This window comes from Chiloscyllium punctatum, chromosome 40 (assembly GCF_047496795.1).
Source record: "Chiloscyllium punctatum isolate Juve2018m chromosome 40, sChiPun1.3, whole genome shotgun sequence".
Classification (NCBI taxonomy): domain Eukaryota; kingdom Metazoa; phylum Chordata; class Chondrichthyes; order Orectolobiformes; family Hemiscylliidae; genus Chiloscyllium; species Chiloscyllium punctatum.
In genome coordinates, this window is record NC_092778.1 from 13,011,299 (window position 1) to 13,034,355 (window position 23,057).

Genomic DNA, 23,057 nt, shown 5'->3' on the forward strand with positions numbered 1-23,057 from the left:
AGGTTTTTAAAATTGTGAAAGCTTTTATTAGTTCAGACATAGCCAAGGTTTTTGTGTGGCCAAAATCCAGTTGCACTACGTTGAAATCAGGCCCAAGGAAAAGAGCAAAACTAGGCACCATCAAGATCTAATAGTCACCATAAAGCAAGCAGCACTTTGGAAACAAAAGTTGGCGGGGTCGGGGTGGGGGGTGGGGAGGGGGGGGTGGTGTGGTGGATGTGAAATTCACCATTGTGGAGAGGGTGAGGTGAATAGTGTAGATAGGTTTAAGGGAAAGTTATGTAGCCAAGTATTAGATTTATATTTTTAATAAAAAAAGCAAATGAATTGTTCCTGAGTTTATTAGAGTCATAGAGTCATAGAGATGTACAGCAAATCCTGATATTAGGAAGTATACAATCTGGAACAAGTCAGCTTTGAGATGAAAATGCTAAATTCTATTCCCTGTTACGTGTCTATGATAAATAAGAATAATTCATACTTCTCAGAAATACATTTTAGGATGCAGTGGGAATTGGATGTTATTTTGATAGAGTTAGATGGGAAAGAGCTCAAAGGAGGTGGAATATTCATAACGGCAAGAACTGCTTAAACTGGATGATCTATTTCTATGCTGTGTATTCTACATAAAGTTCCATAAAAATAACTTTGCTTTGTGGTACTTATCACTAATTGGCTACTGAGATTCCCTAGGTAAAAACAATAACTGCAGATGCTGAAAACCAAATACTGGATTAGTGGTGCTGGAAGAGCACAGCAGTTCAGGCAGCATCCAAGGAGCAGCGAAATCGACGTTTCGGGCAAAAGCCCTTTTTTAGTACTGAGATTCCCTGGCATTAGGCTGTAGGAATGGCATGAGATAAACTTAATGATATTTCCCGCATTGCATGTTTTTTTTTCCAAATTCCCAACTACAAAAGAATGCTCCTTGCATACAGAAAGTATTTACATCCATGTATGGAGCATAAATATCAGTGAGACTGTACTGGAAGGAAATACCAGAGTGAATGAGATACTAACCTTTTGTAACAAAGATCTAATTAAGATCTTCTTCACAGATGAGATAATACAAGTTGGAGCTATTTCAATGCTTAATTGCCATAAACATGATGTAGACCTTCTTTATTAAGACACCTCATTTTATTTTGTACAAATAATACGTTGAGTGTACTACAGCAACTCAGTGTCCAAGATTCATCTATATGATCTAACGGGGCAAAAAAACACATAAATATGGGACTTAATATTGTCATTCACAATTACTGTGATGGCAGGATGGTAGGGGGGAATGTTAGTTAGTTCATGACCTGATACATTAATCCTCACAATAGTTTTTTCTGTATTAGAATGGCTTATAGAGCACCACATGTACTGTAATCTCTGGTGTTGAAGGTTCTGAATTAAAATTCCAAGGAAGTTACCCCAGTGTTGGATTTACTGAATAAAATTCCAATATAGTAAAATCTGGTATGTGGGTTTTAGCTTTAATGCCCCAAACAAAGATCCCGAAATCAAATTAGCATAGGTTAACACAATTATATTACGTTTTAGCATAAATTAGTTAAATTCCCCCTCAATGACTGAAAATTCTGTGATCCTTGCCTTTAGAAAATAAATAATTGGGTGGAACTCTTTCGGGGTTTTTAAGACAATGGAAGAGATTCCATTGGTGTTATTGTGTGCCAAGGAACATGTAGAGCATAAATGTTGACATGACAACTTGTTAGAATGGCATGTTTCTGTGCTGTTAATTCAATGTGTCTGAATATTATAGAAGTAAAGTAAATCAGTTGAGGACCTGACAAGTGTTTTCAGAAGTGTTCTTGTTTACCTTTTGAAGAATTAGCTGCTGATTCCGAAAGAGGAGAGCAGCTATCAAAGAAAAGGTGACTATGGAGTACAGAATGTGGAGAATGTATGCTTGCATTCTTTGAATTGATTTGATGTATCCCAATGGTAGACATGAAATATAACAAACAGCCTCAAAACATGAACCAGCCCTTTAGATGACAATGTACGCATCACTGGTGTGTCTGAGTGCTTTCAAACACATGTGATGGATTACAGTGTCAGCCCTTCTTGGAATCATCCTAATCAGGTGATCACCCTCAATTTAACATTAGGAAAGACAAATCCCGAAGAAACTGAATAAATCAAAAGGACTGACAACTTTACTCCAGGTAGTCTTTTCCACAAACTTCAGACAGGTTATAAAAACCTTCATATTACCAGAGTCTGAGACATTCTACTCAATTGAGCATTCAGACTTCTGTTCATGAGCTGATGATGCAAATATTTTTGAGATAAGGGGCGGCATGGTGTCTCAGTGGTTAGCACGGCTGCCTCACAGCACCAGGGACTCAGGTTCAATTCCCGTCTCGGACAACTGTCTGTGTGGAGTTTGCACATTCTCCCTGTGTCTGCGTGGGTTTCCTCCGGGTGCTCCGGTTTCCTCCCACAGTCCAAAGATGCGCAGATTAGGTGAATTGGCCATGCTAAATTACCCGTAGTGTTAGGTGCATTGGTCAGAGGTAAATGTAGGGGAATGGGTCTGGGTGTGTTGCTCTTCGGAGGGTCTGTTGGGCCGAAGGGCCTGCTTCCATACTTTAGGGAATCTAATCATAACACAAGTTCTAATAAATAAGGAAGCTCATGAAAGGACAAAATATACTATTCACAGATGGTGCTGTAATCAATTGCAACACTAATAGTTCTGTAAAGTATAGAAAATACAATCTTTTTCTAATAGAGAAACCAATTCTTAAATCCCAATATTGTTATGGTAAAATATTAGTGTTGGATTTCCATAAATTATTAAAGTAATATTTATCTCATATCTTGAAGTGGAAGACTACAGATTCAGTGAGATGCCTCTGTCCCAGATTAGGGGAGAATTACCATCACCTCACCCCAATACCATGAAAGTAATGTTGTAGCATGGACAGGCTAAACAAAGCAGTAAATTTCATGTGATATCTTAACTATAAGCAAGTTTATTCACTTGTTATTTCCGAAATGAATGAATTTAACTCTTCACATAACTATCACTTCTATAGGCTTAATTTAATTACGGCTTCAACTCCAAGTCTTGAGAAACTGATAACCTCTTCTTGGGGTCTTCTTTCAACTGAAGCTTATACTTTATGAGCTTCAATTAACCCCATTGGGTTTTAACAAAACACTTCTGGCCTGGAATTTCTACTGAACTACTTACACTAAGGTAATATATTTTTCAAAGTGCTAAACTATCTTCTTCCTTTCTTAGAAGAAACTGTTTTACACATATTCTTTCAGTCAAGTACTCTAAAGAGCTGCCCAAATTAAAACAAAAAAAAGTTTGTTTTTCAAGTGATAGGAGTTTTTCCTAAATAAAAAAAACCCTGACATAAACTGGAGCCTAGTCCACAGCTGTTTCCTTTGTTCTTTCACAAGATTCTCTCAAAGTAAACAAAAACTATTATCTCCAGGAAGTTTTCCTCTTGAAGAAATCTCCATGGTTACAAGTTAATCAATAAGTCCCTGCAGATGCACAGAAAACCCATATACCACGAGTCCAAATTCAAAAATCCAAACCTGTTTTTAAAATACGTATAAATCACACATCTTACAGCACATTGCATTGGTGATAATGGGACAGCAGTGCAGCACAGCACAGCACAATGAATCTTACTGCTTTGGTTGGCCAGTGAGGTCTGTTCATCCCTACATGAGCAATCACACTGTTCTCTGGCCGAATGCAGAATCTTGTCCTCAAATGTTGTAAGGAACCTGCTGTCTGTCATTGGTCATAAATCTCTTGGCTTAGTTATGGGCTAATCTTTCCTATAAGGTGAAAAAGGGAGAGATTGAAATTGATGGAAGGGGATGTAGCAGGAGAGGTAGTAAGGTGTCCCCAGTGTGTCAAAACCTCAGAGAGCTGCCAGGGTTAGTAATGTGGGAAGGTGAGGTTGGTAGGAAATGGATATGATGAATGCAATACTGAATGTTGTAGCATGGACAGGCTAAACAAAGCAGTAAGTTTCATGAACCTTGGGGAAGGGTGTGTGCAGTGTCAGAGTTAAAGTGAGCAGTGGGTCTGTGAGGTAGCGGAGAGAAGATGATAGTGCTTATTGTTGCGAAACGTGGAAGACCTTCTTCCTGCATGGTGGGACATCTTGCTTCACCCGTGACATAGCACTGACCCAGGCTGCTGTCCGTTCGGAATGGTTGGACCTGGTGGCTATGCCTTCTGTGAGGACTGTTTCGAAAAGGGACTTCCCTCTTTTCCACCATTTCATCCATCAGTAACTCCACGTCCCTGCCTGTGATTAGCAGGGGAGGGAGCTTTCCTTCACTGTGTGAGGGTCAGCACCTGACTTGCAGAGTCTGAGGTGCAAGTCTAGTTGAGCTTCAAATGGGGGCCCAGAGGATTGAAAGTCCTGGCAGTGGGAAGCACTTCTGCCTCTCCAGCCATGAGAAAGGTGTCAAAGGTCGCCATGAGGTGAAGAACAGAAGACTGCGTGTGAAAGGTCACTCTGAGTCCTGGTGGGCTAAGCGCCTTGAAGATCACGTTACAAAACACTTGAACTGAAATCAGGAAAATTTTGGCTGAAGTTATGAATATATTACCATTTCCAGAGGTTGTGGCATAGGAGAATACCCTTATGGATTTAAAATGTGGTGAGGCATTCCACATAGAGGCCCAGCACCATTCAGTAACAGAGATAGGAAAAAAAAACTTTGTTAACCTTTTATAAAATGATTCTCTTTCAATTTCTAACTCATCATTTAAAGGATAAAAAGCTCCTTCAAACTTACACACCCATATTTTTCGTGAATTTGTTCACATGCCAATTACATGAATGATCTTTTATTCTTCTGTGGAATGTGGGTGTTGTTGGTGAGGCCACTGCTGCTGCCCATCCCTAAGTGTATTTGGAAAGGTGATGGTGAGCCATCTTGTGGAACTGCTGAGCTCTGTCTAGTGCCTGTACTCTCACAGAACAGCAGGGGGAAGAACAGTCAGGAGGTTGATCCCCTAGTAACCAGGGAAGGAAGGAAAAAGAGCTGAAAATGTATTGCTGGAAAAGCGCAGCAGGTCAGGCAGCATCCAAGGAACAGGAGATGCTGCCTGACCTGCTGCGCTTTTCCCGCAACACATTTTCAGCTCTGATCTCTAGCATCTGCAGTCCTCACTTTCTCCTCAAGGAAGGAAAAAGACCAAGGTTCACATCTGGACTTTGATTTCACAACTGAGTAGTGATCAAAAGAAAAAAATCTGCTCCTCAGTCAGGGGACCGTTAACATTTGTGATTAGTAATGGCAAGTGCAGCAAAGCCCTGATAACAGTTACTCGCGAGGTTTTAAGTTGCTCATTATCAGCAACTTCAAACATGAAACGAAGAATAATTTATTGAAAACAAATCCTAGCATGATTTGTGTATTTTGAGTCAAATGATACTCAATGTTGCTGTATATGGCATTTGCAGCTTTATAATGTATTTAATTTACAATGGATTCATACAGTCATAGAGTCATACAGCACAGAAATAAACACTTTGCCAAACACAATCTCAAACTAAACTAGTCCCACCTGTCTGCTCCTGGCCCATATCCCTCCAAACCTATCCTAATTATGTACTTATTTAAGTGTTTTGTAAACATTGTAATTGTACCCACGTCCTCAGGAAGTTCATTCCACATGCAAACCCACCCTCTGTGTAAAATATCTGTCCCCCATGTATTTTTTAAATCTCTCTCCTCTCACCTTAAAAAATATGCCCTAGTCTTGAAATCCTCCATCCTAGGAAAATGACACCTACCATATTTTGTTCTGTTTGCCCTCTTGTGTTGTAAAAGGTATAGGTTGGAATCCTCTAGCTATCTGAGCACCATGGATACGGTGAGCTGTGTCACAGAATCAGATGAGAAGTCTGGTGAAGCCCATTTTGACATCAGAAGCATTGCGTAGTTTGCTTTTCACAAGTGGCAAGGCAGGTTTCTGTCTAGGCGGCAGCAAGTCACCACTTGAGGAGGATTATATCACGTGTTAAACATCGTGTTAAACAGCCCAACTCACCTCATTAATATTCCACTTCCCACCTCGGTAAGCAAGCTAGACGTCATGGAAACCCAACATGGAGTGGGTCTCTGGTGAATTCAGCTCACACCTTGCTCTGAATGACCTCCACCCTGGACACTGGGCCACAAACATCTTGGGGCATTCTCCATGGGCACCAGCCACAAGCGAATGTAGGTGACACAGTCATTACTGTAGGAGCAAGTGGAGAGGTGTCCCAAGTGAGTAAGTAGGTGGTACTACAGGGCAGCTAGTTGACTACTGATACCCAGAGTGGGACATGAAGGGTCAGAGGTTACAAACATAAAATAACAGCAGTACGCTGGGTCAAAGCAGGAAAAAAATTATTAAAGGGAAGGTTACACTGTCATTGGAGGCAGTTCAGATAAGGATCTCTTGGTTGATCCCAGGTATGAAGAACTGCCTTTTGACAGGGGCCTTTGGACAGGTTAGATGAGGAAAGATTGTTTCCCCTTGTAGGAGAGGCTAGGACCAGAGGACCTACCCTCAGAAAAGGGGGTCACATTTAGGACAGAAATGAGGAAGATTTTTTTTTTCTCTGAGAATTAGTGATATTCTTTACCACAGAGGGCTGCAGAGATTGTTAAGTACACTCAAGTTTGAAACAGACAGATTTTGAATCAGTAAGGAAATCAGGGAATATGGAAGAAGACCAGAAATGTGGACGTGAGGATTATCAGATTAACCATGTTCTAAATGAATAGGCTGAATGTACGTCATGGTTTTATGGTCTTGTGGTTAAGTAGTATATCACCCATGACTATGATCCACAGTGGTGGAGTTTGCACATTACTGCTAAGAAAGACTTAAAGAATATGGGGCCTTCTCCTTAGAAACTTGATAGAAGTCTCCAAAATGGGGTCAATGGTCTGGGTGAAGGCACACTTCAGCAGAAATGCCAGAAAAGGCCTCCTGATCCAAACGGACTGTTTCAGTGTTGTCAACTCAATATAACCTACTGTATATGGAGAAGCCTGAGTAAGTGATGAGTACTTTTTGGTGTGTTCTGGTAGAAGGCCACTGATACCTAGGCATGAGGTGTGAGTTTATCGTCATGGGAGATAGAGAGGAGAACACTAACAAACTAATGACAGCAGAGAATAGAATGTAGAGAATGCCTTGTTTACGTTAACCAAATTAAGTTATTCGTTTGTTCTGTGGACACTCACATCATCAAAATAGCTTCAATGCATGAACCACCCCTTCAAATGTCATTGTTTGCAGCATTTATGTACGTGAACACTTTAGAAAGCAGGTAATGTTCTTAAAAGACGTCAGGACCCCACCCAGATTTTCATAAGAAGAATAGCTATAAGAGGATGGCTTTGGATATAGGATCCCAGAGGCTTGCTCAATCATTCAGTGCAGTGCTCAGCAGTTTTCACAGAAGACAGGAGACACATTTTCAAGGTTTGATATAGCCTTTATTTAAGATGGATAATTTTGAATGTGAAGGATGAGAATTTACTTTGGGAAAATATTTTAAGATAAATTGAAAGATTTATATTGTATATTGATGTTTTGCAGTGCAGTATTATTTTAGTTTAATGCAAGCGTTACTATGACTGTAGTTCTGTACTATGGGTGAGTGAAATTGGTCCGTGCCAACAGAATATAATAGATTTGTAAAGAATCAACAACTAAGATATTGTTGCAATGGTTTTTTTTTGTTTTCCATTGATTTGGAAAAGAATGCCAAGGATTTTTGATTTTAATCTATGTTAAACCAATGAGAAGATAAGGAAATGAATCTCTAAAAAGAGTTTGAATGATTGTTTTCTGAATTTCAGTGAAATAACTGTGAAAAATCAATTTTTGATTCATTTCAAGCCTGTTTTGATATGTTGGCATTGACTTTATTCATACTCTGAAACTTTTTAGCTGGTCTATATGCACACTAATTCGACCTTGTCCGACTGCAGTGTGACTATTGTACACGATGGACATCAGGCGTTTTTTTTGGAAGAATACAGAGAGAATAATCTGCCAGGGAGCTGGACATTAGCCTTTCTTTCCGGCACTGAGTTCAGCCAGAGCTCAATGTATAAAACAAGAAAAACATCTTTAAAACTTGCTTATTCTCTTGAGATGGGTTGTTGGGGTCATCAGCAAAGACTATATTTGTTGCCCATCAGTGATTGCCCTGGGTCTGAGTGGATTACTGGGTCATTTCCCAGAGCAGGTAAGGGTCAGCACATTGATGTGGATCTGGAGACACATTCAGATTAGACTGGGCAAAGTTGGCAGGTCTCCTTCTCTAAAGGTCATCGTGCTTTTACCGGCTTTTAATGATAGTTGTCTCGGTCACCATCACGGAAACCAAATTTACATTCCAGATTTATTGATTGAATATGAATTCCACCAGCTGCTGTGGTGGGATTTGAACCCATTGTCTCCAGGAGTTTGGCTTCTCTGTGACATTGAAACTGTTTCTATGGCAAAGGACGTCTTTGTTCTTTATGGGATTGTCCATCCCGAATTTCCCTGGAGGAGGTGATGCTCACTGCTTTCTTTGAACTGCCACAAACTTTGCCGTATAAATACACTGTCAAGGAAGGAATTCCAGGATTTTGATCCCTTTCCAGTGGAGACAGAGTGATTGAACTCCAAGGTGGGAGGATGTGTAGCTGGGAGGGGAGTTTGTAGTTTGCACACAGCTGCTGTCCTTGTCCTACCAGGCAGTACAGTTTGTGGGTTCGGAAGGTGCTCTCACAGGAGACTTGGTGAGTTTACTCCCAGGGTGTTTATCCTTTTTTCAACATCAAAGGTTCATTCAAAAAAGGTCATTTTAAGATCACCTCCTCTCAGATGTTGACTGCCCTATTCTGTGGTTCATGTAGTATTGTAAATTTTCATCTCGCGTTTGCAGGTTTCTTCTTGTTGAACAACAATGTTGAATTAAAGGTCAACTGATTTGTTCAGGTGTTAAAAATTAGCCTCACCCTGTGAGTGAGGTTGAAATAGAAGAATCCTTTTGCTTATTCATTGGGTGTGGGCATCACTGGCCAGGCCAGTGTTTATTGCCCATCCCTAATTGCCCAGAGGGCTTTAGGAGTTGACCACATTGATGTGGGTGTGGAGTCATACGTAGGTGACTCCTAATTGCTCCTTGGATGTTGCCTGACCTGCTATGCTTTTCCAGCACAACATGTTTTACCTCTGATCTCAAGTTCTCACTTTCTCCTAGTCACATGTAGGTCAGGCCTTAGAATATCACAGAATCCCCACAGTGTGGAAACAGGCCCTTTGGCCCAACAAGTCCACACTGACCCTCCAAAGAGTATCCCATCTGGACCCATCCCGTACCCTATTATTCTACAATTAACCTTGACTAATGCACCTAACTGACACATATCTGAACACTATGGGCAATTTAGCATGGCCAGTTCAACTAACCTGTACATCTTTGGACTGTGCGAGGGAACTGGTGCACCCGGAGGAAACCCAAGCAGACACGGGGAGAATGTGTAAACTCAACACAGACAGTCACCCGAGGCTGGAATCGAACCCAAGTTCCTGGCGCTGTGAGGCAGCAGTGCTAACCACTGAGCCAGATAAAGGAGGTTGTGTCCTTGCGCTGAACTGGGTGGGATTTTCCTGACAGATGTTCATGGTCATCAGTAAACTCTAAATTCCAGAGTGCACCTTTTCTCAACATAGTGTGGGAACTCAGTACTGACTGCACCTTGTCTCAATGTAGTGCGGGAGCTCAGCACTGACTGCACCTTGTCTCAATGTAGTGCGGGAGCTCAGCACTGACTGCACCATGTCTCAATGTAGTGTGGGAGCTCAACACTGACTGCACCTTGTCTTAATGTAGTGCGGGAGCTCAACACTGACTGCACCTTGTCTCAATGTAGTGTGGGAGCTCAACACTGACTGCACCATGTCTCAATGTAGTGTGGGAGCTCAGCACTGACTGCACCTTGTCTTAATGTACTGCAGGAGCTCAGTACTGACTGCACCTTGTCTTAATGTAGTGCAGGAGCTCAGCACTGACTGCACCTTGTCTTAATGTAGTGTGGGAGCTCAGTACTGACTGCACCTTGTCTCAATGTAGTGCAGGAGCTCAGTACTGACTGCACCTTGTCTCAATGTAGTGTGGGAGCTCAGTTCTGACTGCACCTTGTCTCAATGTAGTGTGGGAGCTCAGTACTGACTGCATCTTGTCTTAATGTAGTGCAGGAGCTCAGCACTGACTGCACCTTGTCTTAATGTAGTGTGGGAGCTCAGTACTGACTGCACCTTGTCTCAATGTAGTGTGGGAGCTCAGTACTGACTGCACCTTGTCTCAATGTAGTGTGGGAGCTCAGTACTGACTGCATCTTGTCTTAATGTAGTGCAGGAGCTCAGCACTGACTGCACCTTGTCTTAATGTAGTGTGGGAGCTCAACACTGACTGTACCTTGTCTCAATGTAGTGCAGGAGCTCAGTACTGACTGCACCTTGTCTCAATGTAGTGCGGGAGCTCAGTACTGACTGCACCTTGTCTCAATGTAGTGTGGGAGCTCAGTACTGACTGCACCTTGTCTCAATGTAGTGCAGGAGCTCAGTACTGACTGCACCTTGTCTCAATGTAGTGTGGGAGCTCAGTACTGACTGCACCTTGTCTCAATGTAGTGCAGGAGCTCAGTACTGACTGCACCTTGTCTCAATGTAGTGCAGGAGCTCAGTACTGACTGCACCTTGTCTCAATGTAGTGCAGGAGCTCAGTACTGACTGCACCTTGTCTTAATGTAGTGCAGGAGCTCAGCACTGACTGCACCTTGTCTCAATGTAGTGCAGGAGCTCAGTACTGACTGCACCTTGTCTCAATGTAGTGCGGGAGCTCAGTACTGACTGCACCTTGTCTCAATGTAGTGTGGGAGCTCAGTACTGACTGCACCTTGTCTCAATGTAGTGCAGGAGCTCAGTACTGACTGCACCTTGTCTTAATGTAGTGCAGGAGCTCAGCACTGACTGCACCTTGTCTTAATGTAGTGCAGTAGCTCAGCACTGACTGCACCTTGTCTTAATGTAGTGTGGGAGCTCAGTACTGACTGCACCTTGTCTCAATGTAGTGCGGGAGCTCAACACTGACTGCACCTTGTCTCAATGTAGTGTGGGAGCTCAACACTGACTGTACCTTGTCTCAATGTAGTGTGGGAGCTCAGTACTGACTGCACCTTGTCTCAATGTAGTGTGGGAGCTCAGCACTGACTGCACCTTGTCTCAATGTAGTGTGGGAGCTCAGCACTGACTGCACCTTGTCTCAATGTAGTGTGGGAGCTCAGCACTGACTGCATCTTGTCTTAATGTAGTGCAGGAGCTCAACACTGACTGCACCTTGTCTCAATGTAGTGTGGGAGCTCAGCACTGACTGCACCATGTCTCAATGTAGTGTGGGAGCTCAGCACTGACTGCATCTTGTCTTAATGTAGTGCAGGAGATCAACACTGACTGCACCATGTCTCAATGTAGTGTGGGAGCTCAGCACTGACTGCACCATGTCTCAATGTAGTGTGGGAGCTCAGCACTGACTGCATCTTGTCTTAATGTAGTGCAGGAGCTCAACACTGACTGTACCTTGTCTCAATGTAGTGTGGGAGCTCAGCACTGACTGCACCATGTCTCAATGTAGTGTGGGAGCTCAGCACTGACAGTACCTTGTCTCAATGTAGTGCGGGAGCTCAGCACTGACTGCACCATGTCTCAATGTAGTGTGGGAGCTCAGTACTGATTGCACCTTGTCTCAATGTAGTGCGGGAGCTCAGTACTGACTGCACCTTGTCTCAATGTAGTGCGGGAGCTCAGTACTAACTGCACCTTGTCTCAATGTAGTGTGAGAGCTCAGTACTGACTGCACCTTGTCTCAATGTAGTGCGGGAGCTCAGCACCGACTGCACCATGTCTCAATGTAGTGTGGGAGCTCAGCACTGACTGCACTTTTGATAACTCAATGGCCCCACTTAGAGGAAACAGGAAGTATAGCAAACATCAAGCTTGGGGTGCACTTGCTTCATTTCAATCATGCTTACCTCTATCTGTGAAAAATGTGACCACTGCTACTTGCCCTGTGTATGCTAATCATGACTTTATTCCCTTTTTACAGGAAAATCCAACTGGTTCTAGAAAGTGTTACATTTGACCAGATATGATGGCAAACACACCAGTGTCCAATTACCTCCTTCCAATGAAGCTCATAACTCTCATTGTCATTGGTAGGTTAATGCCTTTAATTGCTATTTTTCAATTTTGGGATCTATCTGTGGCCTAATACAGGCCACAATTATGACATGCCAGGGAAATGAAAGCAATGCATCTTTGACCTGCTCTGGCTTCACAGAGCAGGGATCCTGAACTGTACAGTCAGCTGCAGATGAAATGCCCTGTTACTCAAAATGATTGAATTATATTTTGTGTTCAGCTGACTGAAGAAGTCTTGCACTTTGGATTTGGTATCACAAACAAAAGCCTATCATTAGAATTCAAGTCTATCTTCAGAACAAATTATTTTGTGGAACTCTATACCACAGAGTTCCTGAATATATTGGAGTGCAGGATTCTTTCACTAATCTCTTAATGCCTCACAGTGGAAAATTTGTTAAACAAAAAGTAGCACTATGCATCTAGTTGTTTCAGAGGTTATTGAAGCATTCTGTTCCTTTGTAATACCCTCACTTTGTAATGATTCATTTTGGATATTGCAATGGTACTGCTCTGTACAGTAGCAGGTATATTTTAATTTAGTTTAGTTTCATTTATTATTTTCACACATACTGTGATAAGATTTGTTTTGCACATTAACCAGAGAAATCATACCTTATAAAAATACTTTCCTTGAGTAAGCAGTTGATCCACACAGTGACCATCTCCATCAAATCAGTGATAATCATTATTCAATTGCTCATGTCTTGAGTTAGGGGATCTGAAACAGTTTGTCTTGTTCTTTGACTTGTTCATTCATGAGCTATTAGATGTTGCACTGAGGTATGAAGTGTGTACGTTTTGATGAGCAAATGATTTGTGGAACTCTCCTTTAACAGATTATTCTGATATTTCCTTTCAGGTTTCTTTCTGACCATTTTGAATGCTCAGTCGGTAAGAGGAACTTGATATCTTCTGTTGCATATCATTGAAAATATAATTAGAGAGCGCACAATCATTCCAAGATCAGTCTGATGTAAAATATTGTATAATAATTAACGCAAAGTTTGAGAAGTTCAGATTTGATAAGGGCAGTGAGTCAATGTGAGAAGTTAACCTGTGCTCTCGTATATTAATATTTAAAAAATAGCAGTAACCAATCAATAAGAGCAAAGGTACTTCAAGTGACACATTCCTCGTTGTGGAATATAGTCATGGAATCTCTACAGTGTGGAAGCAGGCCATTTGGCCCATTGAGTTCGCACCAACCCTCCAGACCCAACCCCCTCCCTGTAACCCTGTATTTCCCATGGCCAATCCTCCTAACCTGTACATCTTTGGACTGTGGGAGAAAACTGGAGCATCTGGAGGAAACATGTGCAGACACGGGGAGAATGTGCAAACTCCACATCGACCGTCACTTAGAATGGAACCAAATTTGGGTCTCTGGTGCTGTGAGGCAGCAATGCTAACCACTGTGCCACCCATTAGTTAATCAGCCTTTAAAATAAGCTATATGGCTATTGAGTTAATTATGTGTTTAAAATGTATGATGTAAATGAATACAAGAGTGAGTAGCTTGTTTGACCCTCTGCAGGCTGTTGGTGAGAAAGGATCACAACGACTCAGACCGATCTTGTTTAGAAGACGTGTGAAACGTGCCACTGGTAAGTAATGAGCAATGAGGCAAACAGTTTATTGATGTAGGCCTATGTGACGTCATCTAGCTCCGACCCGCCCCAGCTCATTGGCCACTGAAATCCTCATCCATGCCTTTACTTTCTCCTGCCTTCATTACTGCAATGCACTGCTGGTCAGCTTCCCATTTTCCACTCACTGTGAACTTCTGCCCATCCAAAACTCTGCTACCTGCATCCAAATTGGCAGCATTATGCATTGACCTTGTACTCATTGCCCAAACATATATTTTGAGATGGGAGCCGCCTCTGTTTCTTTATTTAAACACCTCCCCATTGTCTTACACCTCCTTATCATTACAGCCACTTCTACACCACAAGCCCATCTATGTGTTTCCAATGCCGATCTCTTCAGCTTTCCCGATTTTAATCACTTGACCATAGGCAATCATGTTATCAAGGCTCCAAAATCTGGACTCGCCTTCTTAAACATTTCTGCCTGTGTACTTTTCTGTCCTTTTAAGATAGTCTTTACAACCCACTTCTATGACCAAACCTTTGGTCATCATTTTTAATGTCACCTCATGTGGCTCAGTGTCAGAGTATGTTGTGAACCTGTAGCATGATTAGGTCCTACACCTCAGGCTCCATTCCCAGCCAAGTCTGGTGGTAGGATACGTGTCTATATACTGACATCTGCATGTGTCGAATGCAAATGTGTTTGTGTTCTTACAGATTGTACCAATGGCTTCATTGCAAAAGATATGACCAGCAATACATTATTGCCTGCGCTGTATCCTACTGATCAGTTAGACGCTTGCTTGAACAACAGTGTGCTCCTTGCAAATCTCACCGAACTGGGACATATCGCTTTTAGTAGAGATCAGCTTCTTGTTCTAAAAAGGAAACTGGGAGAGGTAAGGTTGCATCATTTGGAGATATATTCTTCCCTTGATGTATACTTCTAGTATCCAACATAGTTAATCCCTAAGAACCATCCATGCATAGGGTGGCATAGAAACTGGATACAAACAGGCCAGTTAGCCCCATCAGTCCACCCTGTTGTTTATGCTCCATTCAAGCCTTTCTTGCATTTTCCCTCATCTAAATCCATCATTGCCACCCTGTAATGTGTTCTGCCACATACGTTTGTCCAACTTCCCGTCATATCACTTGCTTCAACAGGTAGCTCATTTTGTAAAGTCTCAGGATGCCCAATAAATGCATCTTGGTGACCCTCAAGAAAGATCAGATTGTAGTTTTAGTGAAGTGTGAATTGCATGATTCAACTACACACCCAGGCTGCAGAGATAGCTGGCTGGATTCCAAGTGAGTTTAACCTGTGAGATTACCAACCTTGAGACACTCATGGAAGAATGTGTAACAGGAGTTGAAGGGTATGAACTGAGCAATTGGACAATATAAAACTGACTCGAAGCGTGTGACCCACTGCAAGGGCCCGACTGGTATTGCACAGTCCCATCATTTGCTTTCCATTGCTGTATAGCCATGAGAAAGAAAGAGATAGCCATGACCACTACACAATCTATAAGAGAACTAAGGTTTACAAGTATAGTTTTGACATCTTGCGCACTTTAATCTGGCTGAATGTCCACTTTTTGATATTTTGGAACAGATATTCACAAGCGGACTGCCAGAGGAACGGATACGACAGCTGGGATTCATTATTACTGTGTACAGCCCTGAAGAGATCAGTATGTGGAACATAACAAGTGCAGATACTCTTGCACTTGTTCTAAACAACAGCCCAAATCTGAACACGGTATGGATGAGCACCGAGCTTCTGATTGTGTGACCCTGATCAAAAGCACGCGTTATGCCCAGAATTCAAATGTTGTTTGGGCTGCAATGAATGATGAGTAAAACTAAGGCAAAAATGGAACCTTATTGCTACCTGTGATGTGCTAATACATTAGTCATCAGCTAGTTTAGAAATGTTCTTTGAGCTAAAACAAACCTATGGTGTATGAAAAGAATTCAATCTATACAGACCTGATTCTGCCAAAAAAAAGCTTTGGTAGCGACATTACTGAATGCTGCAAGTATAGAGCGACTCAATACATAAAGGCACTTTGCTTGTTAGTTTCTGTTACATTTCAGTGAGAAACATAGAATAAGAGAATTATTACAGTGCAGAAGGAGACCATTTGACCCATTGTGTCAGTGTTGGGCCTCTGCAGGAGCAAATCAGCTAGTCTCACTCATCACCATTAGGCTGTAGTTGCAAATTCTTTCTCTTCTGATGACACATCCATTCTGTTTTGAAAGCTTTAGTTGATTCCACTGCATTCTCAGACAGTGAATTCTTGATCCCTAAATAAAATGATGAACTGCGGATGCTGGAAATCTGAAACAAAAACTGAAGTTGCTGGTGAAACTCAGCAGGTCTGGCAGCATCTGTGAGGAGAAAGCAGAGTTAATGTTTCCTGGCTGGTGACTCTTCATCAGAACTGTTTTGCCAGCAATTCCTGCTTTTGAATTCTTGATTCGCTTATTTTGTAGAATATTTTTCCCTGTGCTGCCTTTCGTTTTTTTTAATTGGTCAATCACTTTAACTTGATGTCACTTGGTTCTTGACCATTCCACCACAGGAAGCAGTTCCTCCCTAGCTGCTCTATCCAGACTTTGAACACCTCAGTCTAATCGGCCTTCGATCTTTTCTAAGGAGATTTATCCTGGCTTCAGCAACCTGCCCATGGAACTAAAATTCCTCATTGCTGTGACCTCCTCATAAATCTTTCCTCTGCCTCTCTAACCATGTTGTTAATACTGATATGAATTCCTACTATTTTCCCCTATATTGATATAAATTCCTAGTATTTTCTCCTATACAAATGGATAAGCTCTTACATATTTTACAAAGTAATGCAAAGAAGTGAAAAGGACGAATGCGTAATCCAGCAATATTCTGGGTTTATAGAATGTATGGGGCACAAAGATAATAAACTGAGCTTTTCTCTTTCATTTCAGAGCAAGGTTATTATTGGAAATTACCTGCAGAGATCTGGGCCACTAAACGCTGTTGCTTTGGATGCGATTGGTGGTCCACTACTGTGTACTCTGAGCGAGGAGAACCTTAGGACCATCCTTCCCAGTGAACTGAAGTAAGTGTCAGATTCTTTAAAGCTACTCTGCAAATCTGCTCTCTGACTCTCTATTTGACCGAGCTGTGACAAAACAAACCTGCAGAAGTCCAAAGGAGCATTTTGTGAATAACTGAGGGCAAACGTCAATGAACGCAGACTACCGAAGTTGTTTAAGTGTCAATGATAACAAAATGCATTACTCTTTTGTTGCAGGAAAGCCAAGCCACTGAATATTTCCACATGTACCCAGGCGAAGAAAGACATACTCTTCGGGATCGCTAAAGTTGCATTCCAGGATCTTGCTGGTGATCCCAAAGCCTATTTTAACCAACTCAAGCCATATATTGGTAAGCTACATTACAATCTGCTTTGATGATAATTTGAGGAGTTATACAAATTTTTTTGAGAAGATTTGTAGCTCAGGTTGAGGTTCTGGATGTAGATTTGCTTGCTGGACTTTCCAGCTCAGCAAGCAAACCTACACCCAGTTATACAAATCGATTAATTTGCAGTTCATTGCAATCTTTAACCAGGAAAGCTTGTTATTAATACCAGATAAATTAAATCTTCCATTTTACTCTATTTTTATGAAGAGTTCATGTGTATAAATATCGAACTGACTGTTCTTTCTGTTCTCTAAAAGGTGGTGCACGAGCTTCTGATTTACAAAGATTAGCTCCTGGCAACATCAACATGGACTTCCAGACATTCAGCAGCCTCAATCCAGTGGAAGTGGAAGTAGGTATCATTGAGGCCTGCAACAACATCCAGCTCTTTAACACATCACACAGGAACCAGAGCTTAGACACAGTGCCCATCAACAGGAATTCATTCACTCCATCCCATGTTCATCACCACAGGCCACCTCCTTGCTGCACAACTGCTATAGTTATGAGATCTTGCCTAAACTAGAAACCACAACTGAATATCATGATCTCAGCTGTGAAGAAAAGGGAACCAGATTTAAAGTGGGACTGGGTTGTACTCAGGCTGTGGTGTACTCAGACTGGGGATTACTCAGAATGGGGTGTACTCAGGCCGGTGTGTACTCAGACCGGGCTGTACTCACACCGAGTAAACGCTGATTGCTTGATCATTATTAAGCAAACTATGTAACAATAAATATGTCAGTTGTCAATAATTTCCAAGTCTGTGATGGAAGTGGAGTGGTATGAGATCAATCACCAACAAGTGCGTCATTACCGCCCAGTTGTGTTACTTCTGAAGAGCAATTTCACCCCCAATGTCTCAAATTAAAAAGACAATTCATGGAACCATTCAGTTAAAGCTACACAGTTCAGAATGTTTGAAGGGAATCATTTCAGAAGTGGAATTAAATCCATCAGAACAGTACGATTGGCAGACATGAAAGAATTAAGACATTGAGATAGGCACCATGCTAGGGCTGAGGATTAGATTAAATAGGTAGATGAGATTGAAGGGGAACAGGGTTGGTAAATATATGATTAAGATTTTTTACTTATCTAGATTGTAAATGATAACATGATCATGTCGGGTTAAACACCCTGTTTGCATATTGTTTCCTTCAATGTACATTGTTATTTAATTGCGCCTTCCACCTTCTGATGTCATTAAAGAACAACATGAAGTCAGGAATGAGAATATCCTGTTGTAACATTATGACCAATTTATCTTTCAGGAACTCACTGCCCAGAACATTCGAGATCTGCTTGGAATTAACCTGAATTCCCTTAAAGAGAATGAAAACCATGAAATCGTGCGGCGTTGGGTTAACACACATTCAGTGGCTGAGGTGATGAGTCTGGGAATTGGCCTTACAGGTGGAATATCACCGGCTGGACTTGGGAATCTCTCCATTATGCCATGTAAGTAGCAATGTATTTATTAAGCACTGACAAGAGCATTGGCTATGCTAAGAAACATCATCATGGGAGCAAATTGGAAATCTTTTGTTTGACAGCTGTGCTGCCCTTGAGAGCACTGTATGTGCTTAGGCATTTAATCTACACAGAGTCACTACGAATTCCATAATGGTATCCCCAAACAAGTTAACTGCATGCGTTATTGAGTTTAACTGGAAGAATTTGTAACTGTAGTGTTAAAGATATTGCCAATTTGAAAAGAGTAACTGCAGCCTCTTTGCATGAAATAATGTTTGTGAAAGATGTCCACTTGTGAAAGGCTAAGGAATATTTTATAGGATAATTATTAACAGTATATTTCTCATTGTTTCATTTTATTTTCCAGTGCCTGGTTCTGCTTCAGTCAACAGCTACAGTCTCCTGCTCTCCATCTGCGTTGCTGTGTTGGGAATCACTTTGCAATGCCTTTCATAAATAGTGTTTCATCCCATTTTGCTACCTACTGCGTTAAATGGAAAAAATCATGAAGGATATTGAAGAAGGTTTAAAAAGCTCAGCACAAGTAGATTGAACTCTGTTTATAACGTTGAAATGACTCTAAACTAGCTTTCTAGGCATTGTGCTGATCAATTGTAAAACAAAATAATTTAGGGCAACTCTGGGCTGTCACTAGAATGATGACAATAAAGTCTTATTACTGCCTACCAAATCTCACACAGAAATATTTATGAATTTTCTTATCATGGACTCCTTGTAGAGTGAAAGGTGGTAGAAGTTTGGAATTCTCTTCGGCAAACAGCATTGAATGCCATATCAATAGTTCATTTTATAGCAGAGGTTGGTACATTCTTGTTCACTAAAGATGTTAAGAGCTAAGGGACAAAGGCAGGAATATGGAGCTATGTTGCAGATTGAATAGAACCTCATTCAATGACTGACCAGACTCCCAAGTGTTTACTCCTATATTCCTGATGAAGTTGCTGCTTAAAATTCAAATTACCTTTCTAATTTAATACATGTTTTCATAACGAAGCCCCTGCATTGGTTGGCTTGATTATAATGTAGCCAATAGCTAAGCAAAAGTCACATTATATGGGTTAAAAGCCAACTAGGGCTTGGGAATGGGCAGAGGTGAGGGGGACGGTTTCTGTCCGTTTTTGGGTGAGAACCGAACATGAAGACTCTCAGGCTCAAGTCGCCATTGTCTCCCAGTTCGAATCCACCAGTTGGCACCTTCTTTGGAACCGGGACATGTGCAGAGCTGACACTGCCTTGTTTCAGCTGAGTGCCTTGCCTTTTTGAGATTCTGCCTCCGTTCTAGATTGCCAGCTTGTTTTTGAGGAATCAGTGGGTGGAGTACGCACTGTCTGCCCAGTAACCGGTTATTTATAAATGGGCCACAGCTCATCTTTCAGTAACACCGCAACCCCCTTCCCCAGCCCCGGGCTATGGAACTGATAACAGAATGGCAAGCAGAGAAAAATGCCGACAGATGTTCTTGCCTGTGTTGCATTTAACTCTAAGTCAGCAAGAACTAAGGTAATAAATTTGGGAAAGAGCAGGTTGGAAACTGCCATATGACTTGTTTGTCTTCTATGTTAAACGATAGTTACTGCCTTTACCATTACATATTTATATAAATTGCTGTTTTACCCAGTATGTATGTAATACACATTTGTTCTTTTAGTCTTAATATATTTGGAAAATTAACTTTTGTATGTATTTTCAATAAAAAAAACAATTGAATTGTATATGGGGTTTTGTCAATTCTGTTATATAAGTGGATTAGCTGGAAATGGTCAGCACTGAGAACAAAGACCATGAATTTTCTTTTGTAATTATAGAAAACAGCAACACACCTTTTCTTGGGAGGTAACTTGTGCTGACATTGTGTTCTTTATTATCTCGAGGTTGGCGAGCTTTGACATAGCAATATTTTGCACAGCTCACCACTCCAGGGCATTCGTAAATATCCAGGTTGAGTTAACTCAGAGACACTGCAGTGCAGAGTGTAAAGGGAACTTAAGCTTCTCCAACAGAGGATGCTGGATCAGCTGATAATTTTAAAGCTGAGAAGGTAAATGTTTGTTAAGCAAAGGTTTGAATGGATGTGGCTGTAGTGGTTGGAATCTGGTGAGATCCTTTATTGGGCTTGTTGACCTGGGCCAATCAGGGAGCCCTGGCTGACTGATATAGACTCATAAATCTGGCTTTGCTGCTCCTCTCCCTTTGTAAATTGCTGTTTCTTTGTATACAGCTATTAATGTCAATTGTTTTATAAACTATTATTTAATAACATTTTTAAAAAGTCATAGATTAGCTTTGTTGCCCTTTCCCCCTGTAAATTGCTGTTTCTTGTGAATGGCTGATCATGTTAACTTTGTTTGTAACTTGTACTGTTTAATGAAATAAAAAAATGAGTCATTGAGTCATAGGGAGGAGATATCCTAACCTAATCTAGTCCCATTTGCCAACAGTTGGCCCATATCCATATAAACCCTTCCTTTTCACATACCCACCTAGAGGCTTTTTAAATGCTGTCATTGTACCAGCCTCTACCGCTTCCTCTGGCAGCTCATTCCATACATGCACCACCCACTGTGTGAAAACGTTGCCCCTTAGGACCTTCTTAAATTTTTACCCTCTCACCCTCTAGTTCTGGACTCCCCTAACACAGGGAAAGACCTTGTCTATTTAGCCTATTCACACCCCTCATGATTTGAAAACCTTTATAAGGTCAGCCCTCAGCCTCCGACACTCCAGGGAAAACAGCCCTAGCCTATTCAGCCTCTTTCTGTAGCTCAAATCCTCCAACCCTGGCAACATCCTTGTAAATCTTTTCTGAAATATTTTTAAATTTCACAACATCCTTCCGCTAGGTGAGACACCAGAATTGCCCACAATATTTCAAAAGTAGCCTAATCATTGCCCTGTACAGACATAGCATGACCTCCCAACTCCTATACTCAATGCTCTGACCAATAAAGGAAAGCATACTGAACGCTTTCTTCACTATCCTACCTACCTGAGACTCCACTTTCAAGGAACTATGAACCTACACTCCAAGATCTCTTTGCTCTGCAACACACCCCAGGACCTTATCATTAAATGTATAAGTCCTGCTCTGATTTGCCTTTCCAAAATGCAGCACCTCATATTAAACTCCATCAGCCCATTGGCCCATCTGATCAAGACCCTGTTGTAATCTAAAGTAATCTTCGCTGTCCACTACTCTTCCAATTTTGGTGTCATTTGCAAACTTATTAACTACACCTCCTATGTTCACATCCAAATCATTTATATAAATGACAAAAAGCAGTGGACCCAGCACTGATCCTTGTGGCACACCAATGGTCACAGGCCTTCGGTCCGAAAGGCAACCCTCCACCACCACCTTCTGTCTTCTACCTTTGAGCCATTTCTGTATCCAAATGGTTAGTTTTCCCTGTACTCTATGAGATCTAACCTTGATAACCAGTCTACCATAAGGAACCTTGTTGAATGCCTTACCGAAGTCCATATAGATCACATCTACCACTCTGGCCTCATCAACACTTTTTGTTGCTTCTTCAAAAAACTCAATCAAGTTTGTGAGACATGGTTTCCCTTGCAAAAAGTCATGTTGACTATCCTTAATCAGTCCTTGCCTTCCAAATACATGTGCACCCTGTCCCTCAGGATTCCCTCCAACACCTTGCCCACTACCAATGTCAGGCTCACCGGTCAGGAGTTCCCTGACTTGTCCTTACCACCTTTCTTAAACAGTGACACCATGTTAGTCATCCTCCAGTCTTCCGGCACCTCACCTATAGTTATCAATGAAACAAAAACCTCAGCAAGAGGCCCAGCAATCACTACCCCAGCTTCCCACAGAGTTCTAGGTTACACCTGATTAGGTCCTCAGGATTTATCCACCTTTTGCGTTTCAAGACATCCAGCATCTCCTCCTCTGTAATCTGGACATTTATCAAATTGTCACCATCTATTTCATCACATTCTATATCTTCCATGTCCTTTTCCACAGTAAATACTGATGTAAAATACTCATTTAGTATTTCCTCCATCTCCTGTGGCTCCACATATAAGCTGCCTTGCTGATCTTTGAGTGGTCCTATTCTCACCCTAGTTACCCTTTTGTCCTTAATGTGTTCATCAAATACCTTAACCCTGTTTGCCAAAGGTATCTCATGTCCCCTTTTCCCCCTCCTGATTATGCTCTGAAATATCCTCCTACTGACTTTATACTCTTCTAAGGATTCACTCA

The 23,057-nt window shown here is 41.6% G+C and overlaps 2 protein-coding genes across 2 annotated transcripts in view; both read left to right on the top strand.

The window, feature by feature from the left end:
* The first annotated feature begins 7,431 nt into the window (after positions 1-7,431).
* Positions 7,432-20,476, top strand: LOC140464756 (mesothelin-like protein). Its single transcript, XM_072560249.1, has 11 exons — positions 7,432-7,489; positions 12,171-12,279; positions 13,128-13,159; positions 13,803-13,872; positions 14,578-14,759; positions 15,479-15,625; positions 16,834-16,967; positions 17,163-17,296; positions 17,593-17,687; positions 18,610-18,796; positions 19,179-20,476. The coding sequence occupies exons 2-11, from the start codon at positions 12,213-12,215 to the stop codon at positions 19,265-19,267; spliced, it is 1,137 nt and encodes a 378-aa protein (XP_072416350.1). The 5' UTR covers positions 7,432-7,489; positions 12,171-12,212; the 3' UTR covers positions 19,268-20,476.
* Positions 20,477-20,775: 299 nt separating this feature from the next.
* Positions 20,776-23,057, top strand: part of LOC140464757 (mesothelin-like protein) — a 44,936-nt gene continuing 42,654 nt past the window's right edge. Inside the window, exon 1 of the mRNA XM_072560250.1 lies at positions 20,776-20,870. The gene's annotated coding sequence lies outside the window, so the exon portion shown is untranslated. The remainder of the gene's footprint in view (positions 20,871-23,057) is intronic.

Bases quoted from the DNA above. Each gene is read 5' to 3' on its own strand.
- LOC140464756 (XM_072560249.1), top strand. From the start codon at position 12,213: ATGATGGCAAACACACCAGTGTCCAATTACCTCCTTCCAATGAAGCTC. The intron at 16,968-17,162 runs GTAAGTGTCAGA...CTTTTGTTGCAG, and splicing joins ATCCTTCCCAGTGAACTGAA to GAAAGCCAAGCCACTGAATA. The intron at 18,797-19,178 runs GTAAGTAGCAAT...TTTATTTTCCAG, and splicing joins GAATCTCTCCATTATGCCAT to TGCCTGGTTCTGCTTCAGTC.